Source organism: Paroedura picta, chromosome 12 (assembly GCF_049243985.1).
Source record: "Paroedura picta isolate Pp20150507F chromosome 12, Ppicta_v3.0, whole genome shotgun sequence".
NCBI classification, from domain to species: Eukaryota; Metazoa; Chordata; class Lepidosauria; order Squamata; family Gekkonidae; genus Paroedura; species Paroedura picta.
Window position 1 is genome coordinate 14,408,060 of NC_135380.1, and position 21,941 is coordinate 14,430,000.

Below are 21,941 nucleotides of genomic sequence, written 5' to 3' on the forward strand. Positions count from 1 at the left end.
TTTAGTTGACTCCAACAGGTTAAAAATGATTGCAGTGACAATTCAGTTTTAGAGTAGGTAGTAGCTCGGCAATGGTTTGGGGCTTCTCCCAGTAGGTAAATAGGTAGATAGATGGAGAGGCCATGAAATAGGTAGATGTTAACTCTGGCCCCAAGCAAGGCCTGGTGGAAGAGCTCCGTTTTACAGGACCTGTGGAACTGTGCCAGTTCTGACAGGCTCTGGATGTATTCCGGGAGCTCATTCCACCAGGTAGGGACCAGGATGGAAAATGTCCTGGCCCTGGTTGAGGCCAGAAGTACCTCTTTGGAACCAATGACCACCAACCGGTTGGTATTCATAGGGGCATATGCTATGCCACTCTTCCATTGTGCTTCTAATAACACTTCTCACACACACATGCACGCATACACACCAAGGGACAGTCCGCTGTGCTCTGACAGTTCAGTCCAATTAATTTGCACGTCATTGCAAAATAACATTCGTCGCAAGTATACACATTCAGGGGCTATAGATAGAAAGATGGTTTCTCAGATACACAGGACCCGGACTGCAGGTATACATTGATGTCTTGTAGGGGATCTGTGAAGATTGTTGTATGTATGAGAAGAGCCTTTGACCTAGATTTGCTGACTCCTAGAAGGCTTTGAGGCTGCCCTCCACAGCAAAAACACCTTACGCAAGATCACCCCTCCACGTTATCACTGCTCTGCCAGGAGAAATTAAAAAGAAAAAAGACCAGCCTGGACCTGGGACTGATTGCATCTCTCTCTTTCTCTCTGTGTCGCTCAAAGAGCTTCAATTTCCGTTTGGCACAGTCCAAGGCGCACGACTGGGAAGGGAACCAGGTGACGCTTAATAATGCTGTCAGGTTTCCAAAGGAGCGAGGGGAAGGGTCAGGAGAGATGGCCTCCTCTCGGATGACAAATGAAGGCTCTGAGGCTGCCCAGTGCCTGGCTGCTCTCCAGAAAATGAGTGTTTTTTACCACGAGTCTCCCCCGTGGCCCTTTAGACAAGGCGAGTGACACAGGAATGCGGCAGCAAAATGGGGATTTGTCTGGAGACAGACAATACCTCTGTTATTAAATGCAAAAGGGACACGTGGGATGCCGGGGCTGACTTTGACAAAGGCTCTAGGGGGCAAATGCTGAAGCATGTCCTTTGTAGCAGCTTCTCAGCCTTCTGAGTCAGTCATGCTGTGGGAAATGACTGGAAGAGACAGGGGGAGTCCTTTCCTGGCATAAGCGATAAACACCAGAAGCTGTGTTACAATGAATCAGGCCAGCTTGGTGTAGTGGTTAGCAGTGCAGACTTCTAATCTAGCGAACTGGGTTTGATTCCCTGCTCCTCCTCCACATGCAGCCTGCTGGGTGACCTTGGGCTCGCCACAGCACGGATAAACTGCAATATGCAGGACACTCACAACCCTGTCGCTCATCCACTGTAGCCTACCACTGTAATCTGCCAATTCAATTTCTCAAAAGTTCATCCACATTAACTGCGACTCTCTTACCCTTATAAAGTTTTCCTGGCCAAATTTTGTGACCCTGAACAATGCCGTTTTTACACATTCTGCAGAATCACACAAAAAAACTGGGAAGCTGCCTGAACTCTTCAAAAAGGCACTTTCTTCTGTGGGACATCAGTGGCCATTTGGTTTGTGTGTCCTGCAGCAGGAACGTGTCATCTACTTGCATTGAGAAATTGTGAATTCACCAGACAAGATGACGGCTTGTTTCAAAAGTGTCTTCTTCTTCCCCCAAGTGCGTAGGCTGCTGCTGTACCTCTCTCATGCTGTGCAGAATATTAACCTGCAATAGAGACGCTTGTGGACATCATAAATCGTTGTCACAGGAAAATATAGATTGTCCCTGTAGGGTAATAGAAATCAATCTCTCCCCAATATCTTTCTTGCCCTTGGAAGAATGGTGATCTATGTCTGGTCAGGAAGAGAATGAGGAGGGGGTGGCAGGAGGGGACAGCACTCAGAAATGGCCCCTTCTCAGCGTTTGAACAAAATGGTGCAGATAGTGGAGCTGAAATGTCTTAGCATTAAAAAAATCTACCCTTTTTGCTTTGAATTTTGTTGTTTCCTAAGGCCATTATTGACAAGGTACTTCACTGTAATTTTCAAACACGGAGCTACTGGGTCAAAACAAAGCCCCTTTGCAGAGAAAGCTTCCGTTGGACAAAGGATCTATTCAGATGAGGAAGAAGAACGCCTGACCTCTCCCCTTTCGTGTGCAGGGCTTGTAGCATGCCTTTAGGAACAGGATTTTGATCTGGCCTCCGAACGAGGAGGGCGAAACCTTCATTATGGAGATCTGGAGACAGGCACGTGCCCGTCTGCGGATGAAAGGAAAAAGAACGGCCTTCGTTTTAAAATCCAATCCGGTTATAAATCAAGTAGCGGGTTTACTTGCATGTAAGGACCTCTAGTGGACAAATTTAATAACAATAAACCGTTACAGAAATTGAGGGATGATTGTGTCCAAAACTAAAACCCATGTCACACTGTGTATTAAAACCAAGCAAAATGATACAAAATGATGCAAAAATGTTCATGTTCCTGAAGTTCCATCTTTTAAAAAGGACACACACATTCTAAATGTTATATCCACAGCAGTGGTTATTCTTCCTCTAAGCCCCAGGGTGCTTGACATGTACTGTGTCCTGGGTTGCCTGTAGTGCCTCCCAAATATCACCAGGCAGGAGCTGAAAAAATCTCCCTCCCCTCCTGGGGTTATTTTAAACATCTAACTTAATGAAGAACAAGGGTTGGAAAATACTTGCAGATTTTGGGGAGCCTGGGTAGGGTAGGCTTTGGGGAGTGAAGGGACCCCAGTGGGGTATATTGCCAGAGTCTAAAGCAGCCTTTTCTCCAGAGAAACCGATCTTGGTCATCTGGAGAACAGGTATAATAGCAGATCTCCAGGGGCTGCCTAGAGACTGGCAACCCTAATTAAGAGCTATAGCAAATTGAAAAACATACACGGTTCTGGGTCATTTTTGCTACTCTTAAGAAAGATGTTTATGAATCTTACTTTGAAGCACCATTTATTCATTTATTTAAAATATTCATTAGCTGTCTTTCTTCCAGATGGAGCTCAAGGCAGCTTAAGTAAAGGTAAAGGTATCCCCTGTGCAAGCACCGGGTCATGTCTGACCCTTGGGGTGACGCCCTCCAGCGTTTTCATGGCAGACTCAGTACGGGGTGGTTTGCCAGTGCCTTCCCCAGTCATTACTGTTTTACCCCACAGCAAGCTGGGTACTCATTTTACCGATCTCGGAAGGCTGGAAGGCTGAGTCGACCTTGAGCCGGCTGCTGGGATTGAACTCCCAGCCTCTTGGACAGAGCTTCAGACTGCATGTCTGCTGCCTTACCACTCTGCACAAGAGGCTCTCCAAGGCAGCTTACAATATGAATAAAATACTGACTATAAGTTAGATAATAACATAAAACCACACTTTAAATTCACAATTTACAACTGCATTAATCAAATGTAGTCCTAAATAAAACGGCTACTCGGAACCCGGTTCTGAAAATACATAAGGAAGGGTAGGAGATTGTAAACCACTTTGAGACACTGTCAGGTAGTAAAAACTGGGGTACAAACCCCCAGTTCTTCTCTCTCCTGCTCTAATAATTGTGCAATAAAATCAGAGTCCATTAGCACCTTTAAGACCAACAAAGATTTATTCAAGGCGTAAGCTTTCGAGTGCTTGCACTCAAAAGCTCACACCTTGAATAAATCTTTGTGAGTCTTAAAGGTGCTAATGGACTCTGATTTTATTGTGCTACTTCAGACCAACATGGCTACTCATTTGAATCTAATAATTGTGGTTCCTGACTTGGTAGTGGAAACTCCATATGCTCAGAGGCACTCTTTTTCATTGTTACTCCACATTTGTGTGTATGAACATATCTTTGTGCCCCGTCCCATAACATGAGAAGCCAGGGGCATCAAAAAAAAAGATGATGGGCAGGAGATGATGGACTCAATTTTGGCTGTGCTACTTCAGACCAACAGGGCTACCCCCTTGAATCCATCCCTACACAGCACAGGGGATTCTTCAAGCCCTTTGCCTCCTTCTGCACAAGACTTGCGTGAAAGAACAAGCAATTAGAATTGATCCTTTTCATTGCCTCCCTCCCCCTCCCCCTCCCCCTCCCACCCCCGCTCCTACAGCTAGCAACAAGCCGCCTAAAACTGCAGCCACCAACCAAGTGAACAGGGCTTATAAAAAAGAAGAAAAAGCAACAACTTCTTCCGATTGGTCGCTTGGCAAGCAGAGCCCCTCCTCCCACGCTGCAAACTATCCAATCCAGCCTCATCCCCCTACCGCACTCAGCCCCGCCCCTACCAGGGCGGATGTTGCCGCTGGCCCGACCTTCCTCCCCCCGGATGGTGTCAACCGCGAAGATCTCGCGAGGTTTCCCGGGCTCGGCAGTCTCGACGCGTGCCCATGAGCTGGGTGGGTTGCCGTCACCGGCGGGAGCACGATGCAGTCGGACGATGTGAGTCCCGGCGGGAGATTGAGGGGTGGGTAGGGGCTGGGGTCGGTGCAAGGGCTGGGCGAGGCGGGCTTCCCACCGCTCCAGGTGCAGGCCTCTGCCCCTGCCCGGGATTCCTTCACTTCCCACGTGGGCAGGCTGCGGGGCATGGAAGTTGCCTCCTTTTCCAGCCCATTGGGATGGGGAGCGGCAGAGAGTGCTTCTGAGCGTGTGCAGAGTTGTCGCTCTTTCGCTGCTGCTAACAGAACTGTAAGGAGAGCTGTTGCTGGAACAGGACAAACTGAGCACCTTGTCATCGCTGGGGTCTACCATGCTTGGGTGCTGCAAGCAACTAGCCCCTTTTAGTTATTTCTTATCACAGCTACGAAAGTGTCCCCCTCAGCTACAACTGAAAAATGGACAGATTGCCTGTTTTGCCAAGAATGACCATACTGCATAATTTGGAAATTATAGTACTTTGTTAATTTGCCACTAATTTACCTTTTCTTTATATCTGTATTCTCATGATCCTTGTTCAGTTTTGTCTGAGGAAGAGGGCCTGCACACGAAAGCTCACGCCTTGAATAAATCATTGTTGGTCTTAAAGGTGCCTTTGGACTTGATTTTTGTTTGGCCAAGGTGGTCAGCCAGGTACTTCCAGCCTGGTCCTTGTTCTGCATTTGGACATTTCTGTAGGTAGAACCACCACTGGGGATGCTTTTTCAGGATGGAGCTGGCTGACCGCATCTGTACACAATAATGAAAGTGGCCAAATCGAAAGAGATGTCAGTCATGAAACATGAGGGGCTTGTGAGAGTCTTGATGCTCATTCACTTTGTAGGGTGATCAGGAAAGCAAAATGTAGAAAGGCAGATCAGCTGGGATTCTAGTTATGGCACCCATGGTCCCTGGTGACCGTGGGCACTAAAGTATTTGCAAACTAGCCTGATCTCATCAGATCTTGGAAGCTAAGTGGGGTCAGCCATGCCTAGTGTTCGGATGGGAGGCAACCAAGGAATGTCAGGCTTGTGATGTGGAGCCAGGCAGTGGAAGCTGCCTCTGAACGTCTCTTGCCTTGGAAACCCTATGGTGTCCCCATATGTCAGCTGCTATTTGAAGAAGATCAGTACCTTCCTGAAGGCCTGTCTGTTTTTGTGTTGTGTTGTTAGCAATGTGAAAACGTGGCAGGCTGCCGAGTGATGTTATCCTTATATTATTGCTTCATCAGCTGGCAACAAAGTAGTGTTTTTCAATACAGATGAGCTATAGGTTTGATTAAAATAGTTCCATCTTCGAAAGTGTGAAGTAATTCATCCATGTTTGGCCTGGAAAGTCAGGAGCAATACTAACACATCTTTTTTGCCAGATTGTCTGGGACACGCTTGGCAACAAGCAGTTCTGCTCATTCAAGATCAAGTGAGTATTCCAGTCTTCACTACTATTCTTGTACCGAATTCAGCGGCTGTTGGGGATATTGTTTTGTGCTGGCAAAATTCAGCATTGCTAGATTTGGCCAACCTGCTTGCATTGACAAACCTGACATTTTTCAGGATGCAGGTGGAGTAGTTTGGAATGAAAGGGTATAGTTTCTTGGCTGCTTGTTCTAGGTGGCCTGCCCTTTCAGTATCTGATTGGTGGTGGGAAACTCTGGCATAGCTATGGAGAAGTTCTTTAGGAGAAGATGAGGTCCAGAATTACCAGACAGATAACCTTCTGGGACTTCAGAAGGGGGTTGATTTAAAAGCAGGTGTTGGAAAGCACAATTTTCCTATCATGTGAAAGTTCTGTTCCTGCAGCTTCATGAAGGGGCTGATTTTGAGTACTTCTGAAGATATGGGTCCCTGTTTCCTCCTGAAATCATGAGCAGTACATCTGGGACAAGGTGTCTGAGTCTTTCCTTAGCTGTTGTTTTGCCAAATACCTGAGCCATTGTGACAACTGTCTTTCTTTGGTTATGGGGATATGGGTGTATGCCAGCTGTTTCAATAGTCCTGTCTCCTATTAGAAATGCTCTGATGCCACAATGTGGAATGTAAAAATTTGTCCAACTGTATGTGATTTGTTTTGGCTTTAAGTACAATGTGTGTGTGTTTCGGTTAAATTCATCTGGAATGATGTGGTTGTGGACTAATATCTGCTAATCTGCTGTGCCTAAAACACAGTCGACCAGTGAGTCATTTCAAGCCTCTTCTTTGCAGGACAAAAACACAGAGCTTCTGTCGGAATGAGTTTAACATAACTGGCCTGTGCAACCGTTCCTCCTGCCCCTTGGCCAATAGCCAGTATGCTACTATCAAGGAAGAGAAAGGTGAGGGTCTTGGCTGTCTCTCCTTGCAGTTAGATTTGGCTTGAGGGATTGGATAAATTCCTAGGTATGGCTGCCTAGCCAAGGAGGGAGGCGGGTAGCAGTGTTTATATGACAACTGTGTGTCCACTCTGTGAGTTCGGGAAATGGCTGCTCCCTTTCTCCTAGGCAGGTATGTGAAGAACACTTACAAAGCTTAGAAGGTTGATCCTCCAGTACTTCCGGTCCGTCAGTCTTCTGGCCTTTCGTGATCTGTGTTTGACTACAGCAGATCTGGTGGTGACTGTATGTGGCCTCTTGTTTTTTTTTAGGGCAGTGTTTCCTTTACATGAAGACAATTGAACGTGCTGCTTTCCCCAATCGGCTATGGGAAAGGGTAAGTCACCACTTCTTGATACCTGTCCTCCGGTATCAAGAATGGTAGCATTTTAGCAGTTAATGTGAAAGGGAGTTGAAAGAAGAGGAGGCAAAATTTGATTTTATACCCTGCTTTTTACTGTCTGAAGGAGAGCCAGTTTGGTGTAGTGGTTAGGAGTGCAGACTTCTAATTTGGCATGCCGGGTTCGATTCTGCACTCTCCCACATGCAGCCAGCTTGGGTGGCCTTGGGCTCGCCACGGCACTGATGAAACTGTTCTGACCAAGCAGTGATATCAGGGCTCTCTCAGCCTCACCCACCTCACATGGTGTCTGTTGTGGGGAGAGGAAAGGGAAGGCAACTGTAAGCTGCTTTGAGCCTCCTTCGGGTAGGGAAAAGCGGCATATAAGAACCAACCTTTCTTCTTCTTCTCAATAAATAACTAATCATTTTATGGGCAGAATTGTGAAGTACTTTTCCCCAAAAGTGTTTTAAAGGGAATGTAGCCTCCTTGAACATGCTTAATTCCACCACGTGCCTGTTTTCAGAGCTCCTGTAGACTTTCCCCATCTTGCTGTTTCTCGCAGGTCCGGCTGAGCAAGAATTACGAGAAAGCGCTGGAAGAGATCGATGAGAACCTCATCTACTGGCCCCGCTTCATCCGGCACAAATGCAAGCAGCGTTTCACCAAGATCACACAGTACCTGATCAGAATCCGCAAGCTGACACTCAAGAGACAGTGAGTCATGGTGCTTGGAGGCCTTTCTATAGTGATTGGGTTTTTCTGTTTGAGCTGGTTATAGTTGCCCCACAGAAGCCTCTTCCTGATGAAGGGACAGCACACCTGAGATGGGTTCCTACTTTGCCGCCTGGCGTGCAGAATCTCTTCTCTAATGGCTATTTCTCTTCTGCAGGAGGAAGCTCGTACCCTTAAGTAAGAAGGTTGAACGGCGAGAGAAGAGACGAGAGGTAACACAACTGTTGCAGCGTTTGCTTGTAGCTGGACTCTCATTTTGCACCCCCCCCCATTTTCTCCCTGCATTTTTGTGGCCTCCTGGGGGTGGGGAGGGAGAGGTAATCTGGGAATGGGTTAATCTTATCAGAAGAGTCAGGACAAAATTTAAGTCCACTTTGTTCTGCTGCTTCAGACCAGCATGGCTACCAAGCTGAATTTATCAGAAGAGTGACTTTCCAAGAAGGTTTAGCATTTTTACATAGGCCATTGAGATGCCGGGGCTTACGACAAAAGACTCAGCAGCCATAAAACCAGCAGTATAGTGGCATAAGACAGAAAACCCTCAGTACCACAGTACTGTATGAATGCTCCTGGAAAGCTGGACAGAAGACGATTGGTTCTCTTTCACCTTCAATCATGAACTTCTGTTGCTTGATTTCCTTTTTATAATTTGAGAAAAGGCTGCCCATTAGATAATGTATGAGAAACTCCTCTTGTGAGAACTGTTATCTGACCTCCCACATCTGGATCTTCCCTTTGGGCCTGCCATTATGTATTGATGCAAAGTTAGTACCTTTCAGGAATAGGGTCTCTTGTTGCCTCAATTTTATGGGATGCCTTCTAAGAGGCTCATCAGTCCCAAAGGCGTGTGGAATCTGGCAAACTCCTCTTTTCTCTTCCAGACCTTTTTGCTATTCTGGTTCTGAATTTTATCTAGCTGCTGCTCAGATCAAGTCTCACTGGTTTCAGAATAGTGCTGATTTGTTTGGAGGCTCTGTTGCAAACAGTCTTTAGGCTGGTACATGCATTTAGCGGCTCTTAGGAGGTCCTGCCTCCTGACAGAGCTAGTCTGTCCCTGAATGGCTTCCTTCCCAGAAAAGATGGCTTTTGTCTCTGAATTACCCTCATATAGCCTTGCTTTGTCCCTTTCCTGGCAGGAAAAAGCCCTGATTGCTGCTCAGCTGGACAACGCCATTGAAAAGGAATTGCTGGAGAGACTCAAGAAGGAGACGGTATGGGCTGCTATAGTATTCTACTGGGCCGAGTTGGGGACGTGTCTCTGTAGTACAGGAAGGGAGCTGGCAGGGCAGTCCTCACTAACTAGTGACATGGTGTTGGATCATGGTTTTGTATGTGGTATTCAGGCTGAAATGATTGGAGTGGGAGCCAGGCCGTGAGGTGGCCGGTTCTGGGGCCTAGGGAATGTTCTGTGAGCTGCTGGAGCCATTGCACTGCGTGGGTTAGATCATTTTGCGGATGGGGACTACCGGGAGCCCCACAGGCAGCTCAGAGCTTTCCAGAGAGGAAAAACAACATGTAAACGCAACATCTTGAACAATCAGGCAGAGGAATAGCTAAGCTGTGTTGTTTTGCAGCAGAACCCTCTCCTGGTATTTGTGGATTGTGCCATTGACAGGGAATGGGTCCCTCGTGAATAGTGAGGGCCTCTTGAAACCTCTTAGAGTACACGTTTCTCCTTTAGTACTGGACATCTTTATGCTATGGCAGCATTACAATTTTCCCTGAAACAATGAGGGCTAGAGTACTGTTTCTAGTGCTAAATGGAAGGGGAAAGACTTTGTCACATAGTTGCTAGATTTTTTTTTATACCCTCCCGTAATGATTTCAAAATGACCTTAAGAAAACAACACCGGGCACAGTGACGAAAATTCAGTATCCTCCCTAATACAGAGAATTCAATAAAAATAGGGGGGGAGGGGCTTCCCTGTCTTTTTGTTTACATGTTCTATTAGATCAACAAAGTTTGAGTCCAATGGCACCTTTAAGACCAACAGAATTTTTTTCAAGGTGTAAGCTTGTATCTGAAGAAGTGTGCACACACACAGCAGCTTATACCTTGAATAAAACATGGTTGGTTGTAAAGGTGACACCAGACTCAAGCTTGCCAACATGGCTACCCACCTGAATCTAACTATCAGCATCCCAGGATGATCTTCTATACTTCCCAAAGCAAGCCTCACCAGAGCCATCGGAGTATATCTAGCTGCATGCTGGCGGAACAACATCTGCCGTTTCTGCTCGGTAAACAGTGACTTCCCACAATTCCATCGGATTCCGATCACATCTGCTCGAGGGGGATTCTCTGGTAGCAAGCATCTGTCATTTCCCTATTGACTCGGTTTAACTGGGGTTAAATGCCGGTTACGTAACAGTTTAAAACAACTTTCCCCTTAAGCTAATTGAAATAAAGCCCCTAAAATCTTTAATAAAAATAGCTTTCTCTTCTGTATGTTTTTTTAATCGTACCACACATGGCCTTTACCCTCCAGTGTGCCTGCGTCAACCTTCCATATTCTTCAGAAAACATCAGAAGTTATTGTTAACTCTATTATTTCACGAAACTTGAAATGCTAGCTTGGTCTGGGGTGGCCAAACCGTGGTTCTCCCGATGTCCATGGACTACAGTTCCCATGAGCCCTTGCCAGTAGCATGCTGCTGGCAGGGGCTCATGGGAATTGTAGTCTATGGACATCTGGAGAACCACAGGTTGACTACCCCTGCTCTAATGTGTCTTATACTTAACTTCTGCTTTGGTTCAGGTTTTAGACTTCTGTTTGATTCTAGGACATCAGTCGTGTTCTGTTGTTCACTGACTGCCCCATTCTTCTGCTTGTATCAACTCACTCTATGTCACCTGCCTTGAGCTCAAGTGGGAAAGAAGGCTATAAGGAATGTAAATAAAAAAAAAATCTATGGCAAAGTTATCCAAATTCAACAGCCCTCATGGGCAGGCGATCTCTGTAGGGCACAGAATGCACGCCAGCTTTGGAATTCTCATCCCTCTCTTCCTGCTGTGCTCTTTTCTTTTAGTACGGTGATATATACAACTTCCCCATCCACGCCTTCGATAAAGCTCTGCAGCAGCAGGAAGCTGAGAGCGAGTCTGACTCGGAAACAGAGAAAAACGAGGAGGAGGAGGTAATGTTTCTGAAACTTGGCTGTGTTGGAATCCTGAAAGGGACCTTACAGATTTCTGGTACATTTATGTCGTGCTTTTGATACAATCCTAATGAATAGGGCTTCTGTTCTCTGTACAGCCCGTTTAAGGCTCTAATGAATGTTATGTTGCCAGTTCCCTCCTTCCCTAAGGTTCTTTCACGGAACCCCTGGAGGGGCACTAGTGTACCTCATCCACTTACAAGCTTAATTGCCTCGGTTTAGGAGACTAGCCTAATGAAGACAGTGGCGTGGGGGATCCTGTGGGCTTCAGGCTGTGCCTTGCTGCATGCCGAGAAACTCTGCTGTATGGGACTTTGCAAAATGTAATTTAACCTAGGAATTTACATCCCGCACCTTCACCCGGAGGTCCCAGGGCAGGTCACAACAATACAGGATAAAACATACTGAAATATAAGCCCCCCTCCCACCCACACACTCCCTCCCTGGCAAGACAGCACACAGAAGAAACTCTATATCAGAAGCTTTGGTAAAAAGATGTGTTTCCATCCAGTGCTGAAAACCATATAATGTAGGTGCCGGGTGAATCACTAGAGGAAGGCTTTTCCAAATCCTGGGGGCCACCACAGCAGAGGCCCTTCTGCATGTTACCACTCCTTGCGCCTCAGAGAGAGGTAGAACTACAAGAACTACTATCTTTAAGATCTCAGTGCTTGGACAAGTCTGTACAGGAGAAGGTGCTCCTTCAAATAACGGGCCCAAACCATTTAGGGCTTTATATATTAACATCAACACCTTGAATTGGGCTCAGTAGTGAATAGGGAGCCTGTGTAAATCTTTCAAGACCAGCGTGATGTGTGTCTGGCCTATCAGCAATCAAGCTGCTGGATTCTGCCCCAGTTCTAGCTTCCAGACAATCTTCAAGAGTCATCCCATGTACCATGCCTGACAGTAGTCCAATATAGAGGTTACCAGGGCATTGATCACCGTGGCCAAAGCTATTGGTATCAAGGAAAGGCCGAAGCTGGCAAACCAGTCAGAGATGGAGTGAGGCGCCCCTAGCTACTGTTGTCGCATTAGCCACAAATGACAGCGATGACTTCATAGCGCCCACATCCTACACCCAAAATGCTCATTTGGCTGTTATGCAGGCTGCATTGATAGTGACCTCTTCACCTTCTCCAAGGCTGCTCCTGGGCCATTAAGTCTGCAAACCATGGGATATCCTTGAACGATGACTGGGAAGGGTCATGGCAGGAAGAAGGAAAGCTGCTCCTTCGAACGTTTAATTTCTTCTTGTGCTTTTTCCCTCTGCAGGACTCAAACAAGAGGGAGTTTGTGGAGGTAGATGAGAGTGATCTCAGTGACTTTGAGGTAGGTGCTGCCCCCTTGAGGCTGTAGCTGACAGTTGCAGAGGTTCTCATGGGGATCTGAGCAGTGCCGGGAAGAGAGGAGATCCTGCCATTCTTCTCTGGCTGCTGGGCAACTAAGAAACTGGGTGTTCAAGCAGGAGCCCCAACCCAAGGGCATTGCCCCTGCCAGCTCATGGGAATTGTAGTCCATGGACATCTGGAGGGCTGCAGTTTGACTACCCCTGCATTAGACCTTCTAATTACCCTTTGCCATCAAGCAAGGCTGGGAATCTGCACTGAAGCATTGAAGTGACAAGCCAGACTTAGTTGTCATGCAGACTTAGTTGTTAGGACCTGGATTTCCAGTGGACACTGACTCAAGGAGAGGACAGTTAGTGGCTAGTGATCAGTTTTCCTGATAATGTGGTCTGCCCAGTTTGTTTGGGTGATCCTTGCTGAACAAACATCTCCCAGATTGAACGGGCCTGACTTGCCTTAGGTGGAAGTCCCTGGATTCCCAAATATTTGGTTGTGCGCAAGTAGCCTATCTCAGCCCCAGCTACCTTACAGGGTGTCTGGTGTGGGGAGAAGGGGGGAATATGACTGAAAGCTGCTGAGACTCCTTAAGGCTCAGAAAAGTGGGGTATAAAAACCTCTTTGTCTTCTAATACAGCCAGCATTCAATGTTTTTTATTTCTTCCAAATTCAGAGTTCAAAATGACTATTACATTTTGGTGAAGTTGCTTCCCAGGTTGTATTCTTGCACTGACAGTAGGAAAAGATTATTCAGAGTTTTCCTCTGAAAGGTTGAACGCTCCCCCACCCCACTCTTGAAGGTCTCAGTAACATATGCCTTCTCTTGGGGTATAAATATATCTAAGTTGCAAATTCCCCAGTGTATTGATGATTTGATTACTAGATTAAGAAACCTGGGCGTTCAGCAAATTACACACCACCCTAAAAATGCTCAAATCATTTGGGTAATTGCCTAAACATGTGCCAACACAAGAGCTAAGTGGCTGTGGCTGATGAATGGCAATTGTGCAGATGCACAGAGTTCAATTCTACCTCTCCTTATTTCCAAACACAGTACAGATTTTAGGGCAAGGGAACTCATCTTGCAAGCTTATCTAATATTATGAGCCATTGAAATATTGAAGTGGAGCCTATGGTTTTTGAGCAGCAGAGGCATTGTTAATTTTTAAATGTACAGAACTGCTGCCTAGGGCCAGAGGAGGAAGCAATGCTCTAAGAATGTATCTCAGGAAGAATTTAATTTGTAAGGTGGGGAGCTCTAAAGCTGAGAAACTGGAAACAGTCCCGATTATGCTTAACCGCTTATTCTCTGTCCAGGAAATGGATAAACTGGGGACAAGCAGCGAAGAGGAAGAAGAGGCCTCGTCCAATGAGGAAGAAGAAGAGAGAAGTGGCCAGCCCAAGTTGAAGGGCAAAGCTCCACTGAAGGGGCCAGTCAGGAGGAAACGACCCTATATTGAAATAGAATATGAGCAGGAAACAGAACTGTCTAAACATAAAGCGACGTGACTCCTCTTAAAGGGAGGATGCCAAATCTGAGAACTATATTTGCTGAGGAGATGCCTGTATCGCCTCGTCTCTAGGACTTTTCACAACCCTGGAGGCTACCACAGACATTCCCACCTGAAGGGAAACTTGGGTGGTAAAGCTAAGGGGCATCTGGCAGCGGGAGCTAAAATTGAGATTCTGAAATGTTATTTTTATATTTCCTTGCTGCCTTGATACCCCTCAGCATCTAAATAAAACCTCAGCAGCCTTTGTATGTGATCTTAAATATTTTATTTTGCTGCCCCTTTTGGGGGGAGAGAGGACACAGTTTTTTTAGCTGTACTGGAACAAAAATGCCCTTCAAGGAGGGATTCCTAAAATCTAGAGGGCGGTTGTTCCAATCTGGCATGCATTTTCTTCTTTGCTAAAACTCCCTCTTGGGTGCTGTAGGAGTGAAGCCTTCTACAGGCTCCTCCTCCACTTTCCTGAGGCATTCCTTGAGGCGATCATCTTGACAGCTCTGCTGGACTCCTTGCAGGAGAACCTGGAAAAAGAGGAAACTTATTCATGGTCAGTCTTCCTTTTGGAAGCAGAAAGGTGCACCAGTAAGCTAGATGTACCAGTTCCGGTAGTCAGAACAGTTGTGCCTTGATCTTAGCACTGCCTGAAGTTGCACCCTCTTTCCACAGTGGAGTTTCTGCACACGAGGATTGAATTCCCACCAGTCACTGTGGAGACTAAAGCTTATAATTGTTCGGGAATGGCTTTCTATTGGACCTCTCTCCCACCCTGAATCTGACCGTTAGCCCACCTGGGTCAATATTGTCTATGAAGGGTAGTCAAACTGCAGCCCTCCAAATGTCCATGGACTACAATTCCCATGAGCCCCTGCCAGCAAACGCTGGCAGGGGCTGATGGGAATTGTAGTGCATGGACATCTGGAGGGCTGCAGTTTGACTACCCCTGGTCTACTGTGACTTGGCAGCATCAGCTCTCTTTCCCATCACCTATTGCATGCTTCTTTTAGATGGAGGTCTTGTGGTTTGAACCTGGGACTGTGCACATGCCATGCAGATACTCCACCACTTATGAACCCACGTTGAGATGGGAGAGAGTTCGCCGGTTGCATTTTGGCAGATAGAGACAGTTGCAGTCATAAGAAGTCTCTTGCAGACCCTGCACAGCTGCCTGCTCTCTTGTTTAGAAAAAAAACCCCAGATGGCTTATTATCTCAGATGGTTCTCTTGGACTCACCTTCACCTGGCCGTGGGAACACCGGTCCAGCAAGAGAAGGCACTCTGTGGCTCCCTGCAGCAAAGCAGCAGTTACTGGCTCAGGGGTCGGGGTCCTGTTGGCGACTGTGTCCCACATGAGCCTCAGCAACGCTTGGAGCAGGACGGCGAGACGGGTCGTCATCCTGAAAGGAGCAGATGGTGAACAAACAGTCTGACGGGCAAAGCAGTTTGCAGAGCCAGCGGGATCCAGGGACACAAATGCAGCCTGGCAGCTGCTGCTAGCTACCAGGGAAAGTAAAATTTGTTAATATCGAATCCCATTCAACGTCAGTAGCTTTCCTTTTTTCCAAAAGAACTTGGAAGGTCGGTCACTGTGCTGAATAGTAGTAGAACCACCATAGCATTTTTTCTAGCATTGTCCAACCTCAGAGCCAGCACTGTTCCTGAAAACCGGCCATGATCAAATGACTACAATTCACAGAGAACTCTGTTCTGCAAAGCCTCTTAAGGACCAGTAGCATAGAGCCCTTTACCAAGATGCTGAAGGACCGCCAGGAGGTTGAGGATAAGTGTGAGATGCTCTAAGCCTAAGCCAGGGGTAGTCAACCTGTGGTCCTCCAGATGTCCATGGACTACAATTCCCATGAGCCCCTGCCAGCGAAAGCTGGCAGGGGCTCATGGGAATTGCAATCCATGGACATCTGGAGGACCACAGGTTGACTACCCCTGCTCTAAGCCTGCAGTGCCCAATATGATGCCCATAGCTGCCACAGTGCCTGCCAAGTATTTTTAGAAAGCGTATGGGGCCAGGTGAGGCTATTGGCCACTGGAGATCTGGTTGGCTATGCAGATTTCGGTATGACTGAAGGTAAATGTTGGCAGCTGTTTTATGGCTGCACCCACTGTGCTGTATCAGGATTCCATAAAGTGCCCACAGGCTAAAAGAGGTTGGGGGCCCATGCTCTCAGCTTCCTGCAAAGTGCAACATACGCTGCTGTCTGCAGGGTTGCGCCTCAGCACCTGCTGGATTGTAACACAGAGACTTTCAGGCTTCCTGATGTACTTTTGCTTAGACTTTGGAACTTCACAGTCCTAATAGCATTTTCCCCCCAATGGTAGGAAGGTGCTCATAGGTCTGAGACAAGGAAGGGAGTCAGCTATACCTATGGGCTTGAGGTAACGGAGAAGCATCAGCAGTCAATCTGCACCGTGGCAATGCTGCCAACATTTATGTTTCTGGGTGGGAGGAAGTGTTTGAGCGCATTCTGCAGAACAGCTTAGAACCAATGTTTTTGACAGTCACTCAGAGGGAGAGCAACAGCTAGAGTCGAGTCCAGGAGCGCTTCAGGGACCAACAAGATTTCCAGGGTTGAGCTTTCGAGAGTCAAAGCTCCCTTTGTCAGATAGCAGGGAACTCAGATTCTGGAAAGGTTGATCTCCATGGCAACACTGCACTTGAATCTAGCTGTTCCACTGCAGATCAAAATGGCTACCCTCTGAAACAATCAAAGGGGGCAGATATCAAAAGTTTATATTTTCACCGATAGAAGAGGAGTTGGTTCTTATATGCCACTTTTCTCTAACCGAAGGAGTCTCAAAGACACCCTGTGAGGTAGATAAGGCTCAGAGCCATGATATTACTGCCCAGTCAGAACAGCCCAAGGTCACCCAGCTGGCTGCACGTGGGGGAGCGCAGGATCAAATCCAGCTTGCCAAATTAGAAGTCCGCACTACACAACTACACCAAGCTGGCTCTTTCCCCTCCAAAACTGGAGAGCTACAGAAGCACACAGATTTTGAATGGGGCAGGTTTAACACATTACCTGGGCCAGGCGTGCTGTATAGTCCGCTTCAGTGTTTCCAACATCGCCAATCGAGCTGTTTCTTCTGGCCCGTCGTAGACCTCCAGGTATCCCACAATCACCCGCTGCAGCCTCTTCAGGTGACGGGCCACGTGGATGCCCAGCCTCTCGAGGAAATTGGTTAGGGATTAGAAGCTGGCGCAGAAGGCTGCTTACATACAAAAATTAAAAGCCAAGTACCCAAAGGGGAAGGGCTGGCAGATGCATCCCTCACCTCTCGACAAAGGCAGGCAGGTTCTTGGCGTACACCCTCCGCAGAGCGAGCTGGTGCTCTGGCTCCATATGGGTCAGGACCAGCCGCAGCACCTTGTCCGAGGGCACGGCTGATGGAGGCTGGTGGGACGGCCGTCCGGGGGCCCTTTCCAAGATTGGCAGCAAGTCCAGTAAGCAGGGCAATACAACCTGTTTCAGTAATGAGGTCAAGCAATAAGCTTTCAAGTGTGTTTCTCTGGAGGGCATCAGAGAAGGGGCTGTGGCCCTTGCATTACCAGTTGAAAGGATCAGGCAGCAGGCGATGTGAAAGACCTCCACCTGATGCCCTGGAGAGCCACAATCAGTTAAGTAAATTCTGACCTTGTTAGACTGATCATCTGATTCCGTCTAAGGCAGCTTCATGTGCCGTCAGGAAGCAGTCTTCCTGGACTCAGGACTATGAGAAATGGGGGTGGGGGATCAATTTCCCTGACTCCCTGGGATAGGTTGATCTATCCTAGAGTACTTTAAGTTTCAGCTTCACTTTTTTATTGCATATATCCTGAACCTAGCTGCAAGTGGCTTAGAAGAAGACCCTGCTGATGTCAAAGGAACTTACGTTATCAAAAGTCAGTTGGCTTAGATTGCACTGTATCTACCATTACAAACTGTAGCACTCTGCCCGTTTCTACCCAGCCTGGAGGAATGAGTTGCCATCTGAGATCAGGGCCCTGATGGGGCTAGCGCAGTTCTGCAGGGCGTGTAAGACAGCACTCTTCTGCCAGGCCTATGCCTGAGGCCAGGTAGCTTAACATCTTGCGGGCCTCCTGCCTCCCCTCTGCAGGTTCCCTCCTTTCCTTCTTGGCTGGACATTTGTTCCTGGCCCTTAGTCCACCTATAGGCCAGAAGGAAGATGGTTGTTATAGGGACTGGGTGAGTGGAGTGGGAGGGGGTTTGGAGTAGTTTAACTGAATTTTGATTATGAATGCTTTAACTGTTTTGTAAACTGCCCTGAGCCTGCTTGCAAAGTCTATAAACCTTAATAATAATTATAATAACCTTTGAGCCGTCAAATCTTTTACAAAGCCAGGAAGCCACCAGGAAGTAACCAGCATCTAACATTAGAGGCTAGCAAGCAGGGAGGAAAGAGGATATGGAGCCTTATCCTTGGCCCACCAACCTGGCTAGTCCAGCACGGAGTGAAGCAGACAGGAGTGCATGGACTGGACCCCTCCCCCTCAAATTACCTGCATGAGCTGGGCCTCCTTGCTGTAGAGATGGTTGGAAAGGGCGTGGTGCACAACTTGCGCCCGGTTAAACTGGCAGAGATCAGCTCCTGGCTGCAAGAGAGGAAGCCGTCAAGACAATGGACCTTGCTGGGCATTCCTCTGCAAACACACATTCCTCAAAAGAGACAAAGTTCACCCCTCTTCTATACCCCAGAACACTGGATGATGAGAAAAGCTTTGGCAGGACCTTTAAGGCCAGGATCTAACACGAGCTAAATATATAACAAAATGGAGGAAATGCCGCCAGATGTTTAGAATGAACAGGAAAGTTATTGCCTCCAAAACTGTATGGAAGTTTCCGGGGGAATCTAACTGGCTGCTGTTGACGGCAGTGCTGGGCCAATGGGATTTGGGCTCTTTTAAAAAGAATTGCACACTGTTTCCTCCCATTATCAGTTTACTGGGATTACGCTGGCCCTTCATATTTATTTGGCTATACACCACTCTCTCTAGCCTCAAGGATGACTGCAGTTTTGTACATTTGATGCTGGTGCGGAGGGCAGTGTGAATTCCTTACCACATTACGAATGATATGGTGTAGGCATTGCACGCCCAGGATTTTGTTTTCTATCCGGTAGTCATCCGACAGGAGCAGTGATGGCGGCAGAACTTTCTCCAAATGGGGGCCCAGCCAGGGCCGAGTGACTTGCTGGAGTGTCCATGAAAACACGTGCTTTGTGGCTGGGTTGCGCTGCCAAGTTTCTCTGAAAAAGACCCAAGACCCTTGTCATTCCCGAGCTCCCATCACATCATCCAGGTGTCTCATCTAGCCATGAATCAACCCATGACCAACGGGTAGAAATGGGACCTTTTCAACATAGAACATGCTTTGCTTTCAAGTGAGGCACCCATTTACCCACAAGGTGACGATGGCGACATGGGAGAAACGGATGAACGTTGCTTGGGAGTATGCAGCCTGAGCACAGAACAGAATGCGACCTGCGAATGCTTTTCACTTGTAGAAACACAGCAAGTGACCACAGATCAAGCTCAGAGAGCTGTCTGCAAAGGCGTCCCATCTCCAAGGCCAGAATGGGATGGGGTAGCTGAAGAACAAGCCTATGAATAAATAAATAGGCCTCTTTTTGGCAGGTTTTGTTAAGTGGCCTTCTTCACACTGGTAGAATCATTTTAGTAAATCTTTAATGAACGTCTGTTCACTGTGATGAGGTAGTTCATCTGGACCATTTTGTCTGCATGGAAAGGTTTACTAAAATGGCTGCCAGTGGAGATCATATTTTCAACTGTGGTGATCACTTGTCTTACAGACAGCAGATACCCTCTTTCTACTCTCCTCTGAGTTCTCCACGTCTCACAAGTCAGAAAGGGACAGGTACAGAATACCCTTTTTTCACTACTATATGTCATGCCTAAAACAGGTTTAATTTGTTCACACAGTTTTCCAACACGAGGTCTGGTCTTTTAAAATTATTATTATGTTTTAGAGAGGAAAGTGGGCTACAAATAAAGCAAATAAATACATATAAATAAAAAATCCTGACTCAGAGGAGTGTGCCTGAAGCACTCTAAGAAATGGAAAAAAATCTGGGAGGAGTTGAATCTCATCTCACTGTCTCTCAACATAAATGGTGTTATTCATTTCATTTTCTATACCACTTTTCAACATAAATCTTACAAAAATACAAGTGAATAAGAAAGCCAGAACAGAATAAAGCAATTACTACACACACAAAACAATGGTAACTATCCAACTAATTTCTAAATAATTGATGACAAAAGCAGCCCTTGTCGGCCACCAAAATGAGATCAAAGAACACAGATCTTGGGGAGGGCATATTTCCTAAACTGGGGGCCACCATCACTGTTGCTTTTGCTTCCCTTCAAAGTCCAGGACAAAATGAGAAGCAATACCAACCCCTAAGTCTTGTGATAAACACAAAAAATGTGATGTCCTTCTGCATAGAAGCAGACATGTTCATTATTTGAGTGTCCTTCAGATTTCAAAGAGAGAGGCAAGACTCCCTCCCCTCTCCAGAGGGACAGGTAGAGAACTCGGGGGAGGGCTTAATGGGGACAACAAGCCAAATCAAAAATGCATGGGCTCCTGTCTCTATCTAATAGGCTCCAAAGATATAGTCATATATAGACAAAACATTTCCTACGTGCCAGGCTCTGTGCAGATTCAGGTTGCTGATTCTCTGTGACCAGAAAGGAGGGGGCAATTTTGATGCTGGCTGGAAACATGCTGCTGAAGCTGCTGCCCTGAAGAAACAGAGCACATGAACAACAGAGAACTAAACTTTGAAAAACCTATATAGAAATGTCTAATGCTGATTTTTGTCCATTTGAGGAGAGCATTAGGGAAACTGAAATTGCACAAGATGAAGTGGAACCAATCTGCAAAAAAATGCTCGGTACTCAGCTTACTGGGAATACCAGCAGTCACAGAATTCAGGGCAGAAAACACAAGTGTCAAGTCTTTATCTCCTGGCTTCCTCCCTCTGTCTCCATAATGCCCCCTCAGTGGGCTTCCACTCACTTGGTCAACTCTGGCTTCAGGGACTGCATCACCACTGCAAACCAACCTTCTTCATCTTCCGCGGCCCCTCTGAGGAACTCAGGGACTGACTGGCAGCCCCAAACCTGAAGCAAATCTTCCAGCAACTCCTGGGCCAGGGATTGAGTCCTGGGTCTGCTCCAGGGCCTCTCTGCAGCATGAGTCACAGCAAAAACATACATGGGCCCCGCCAAATGGCACAAGAGCGCGCCAGCCACCTGGCACCCCAGTTCCTCCGAGCCTTTTGCAGCTTCCACCTTGGCCAAGATGCTCCGGAAAACCAGGCTGACGTCTGCTGCCCGGTCCGCGGCCGCTGCATAGGATGGGTCCTTGCTGGGGAGCTCTCCCCCATCATGCTCCTGCTGGGGCAGCGCTGCATAGCTGCTCAGGGCAAACACCAAGTCTCTCAGGATCACCGGGGTGGCATTCCCCGGGCAGCCCCCCAAAAGCCACTGGCAGTCTGCGGCCTCCAAGATAGCCAAGAGGTCTCGGACCATCCCTGCCTTGGCTCTGCTGCCAGCGCCCGCAAACAGCTGGAGAAACTGGGGGAGCACCTGCTCGGCGGAGGGGGGGCCCTCGGTGGGCCCCTGCCCCTCTGGGGGGGCCGGCTGCAGAGACGTCCACGGGGCGTGCTGCGCCATGGCAACCGGCGGCCTCCCCGCCCAAGGGGCCCGAAAGAGGCGGCTTCACGCCCTCTCCACGCCCGCGGTCCTCCCCGGGACCCCCATCGCCCCTTCTCTCCCGCCACCCGCTGGGCCTCCTCTCGCTTCCCCCCGGGAGCCAAGCAAGGGGCTGCGGGTTGACAGACGCTCCCGGCGTCACACCGAAGGGGCGCCCGCTCCGCTTTCCCACTCCAGGCAGCTACAGAGGGGCTTCCACCATAGAGACGCTCCGCGATAGAGCGCCGCCGCTAAGCATCGTGGCCAACGGCTGCTTCCGGC

General features: G+C 47.8%; 2 protein-coding genes across 2 annotated transcripts in view; one reads left to right on the forward strand and one right to left on the reverse strand.

Annotated features, from left to right (window-relative positions):
* The first annotated feature begins 4,384 nt into the window (after window positions 1-4,384).
* Window positions 4,385-14,183, forward strand: MAK16 (MAK16 homolog). Its single transcript, XM_077305276.1, has 10 exons — window positions 4,385-4,516; window positions 5,859-5,908; window positions 6,691-6,800; window positions 7,109-7,173; window positions 7,742-7,893; window positions 8,069-8,123; window positions 9,048-9,122; window positions 10,942-11,049; window positions 12,346-12,402; window positions 13,734-14,183. Exons 1-10 carry the CDS (start codon window positions 4,502-4,504, stop codon window positions 13,923-13,925), a joined length of 879 nt encoding a protein of 292 aa, XP_077161391.1. The 5' UTR covers window positions 4,385-4,501; the 3' UTR covers window positions 13,926-14,183.
* Window positions 14,173-21,941, reverse strand: part of TTI2 (TELO2 interacting protein 2) — a 7,788-nt gene continuing 19 nt past the window's right edge. Inside the window, exons 1-7 of the mRNA XM_077305275.1 lie at window positions 20,983-21,941; window positions 19,000-19,186; window positions 18,441-18,533; window positions 17,216-17,403; window positions 16,963-17,106; window positions 15,159-15,321; window positions 14,173-14,448 (exon numbers count right to left, since the gene is read on the reverse strand). The exon at window positions 20,983-21,941 is cut by the window's right edge and continues 19 nt beyond it. Coding sequence (XP_077161390.1) covers window positions 14,329-14,448; window positions 15,159-15,321; window positions 16,963-17,106; window positions 17,216-17,403; window positions 18,441-18,533; window positions 19,000-19,186; window positions 20,983-21,641 — 1,554 coding nt within the window. The 5' untranslated portion in view covers window positions 21,642-21,941 and the 3' untranslated portion in view covers window positions 14,173-14,328. The remainder of the gene's footprint in view (window positions 14,449-15,158; window positions 15,322-16,962; window positions 17,107-17,215; window positions 17,404-18,440; window positions 18,534-18,999; window positions 19,187-20,982) is intronic.

Excerpts from the sequence above, each read along its gene's own strand:
- MAK16 (XM_077305276.1), top strand. Across the intron at positions 5,909-6,690 it reads TTCTGCTCATTCAAGATCAA|GACAAAAACACAGAGCTTCT; the intron begins GTGAGTATTCCA and ends TCTTCTTTGCAG. Across the intron at positions 12,403-13,733 it reads GTGATCTCAGTGACTTTGAG|GAAATGGATAAACTGGGGAC; the intron begins GTAGGTGCTGCC and ends TTCTCTGTCCAG.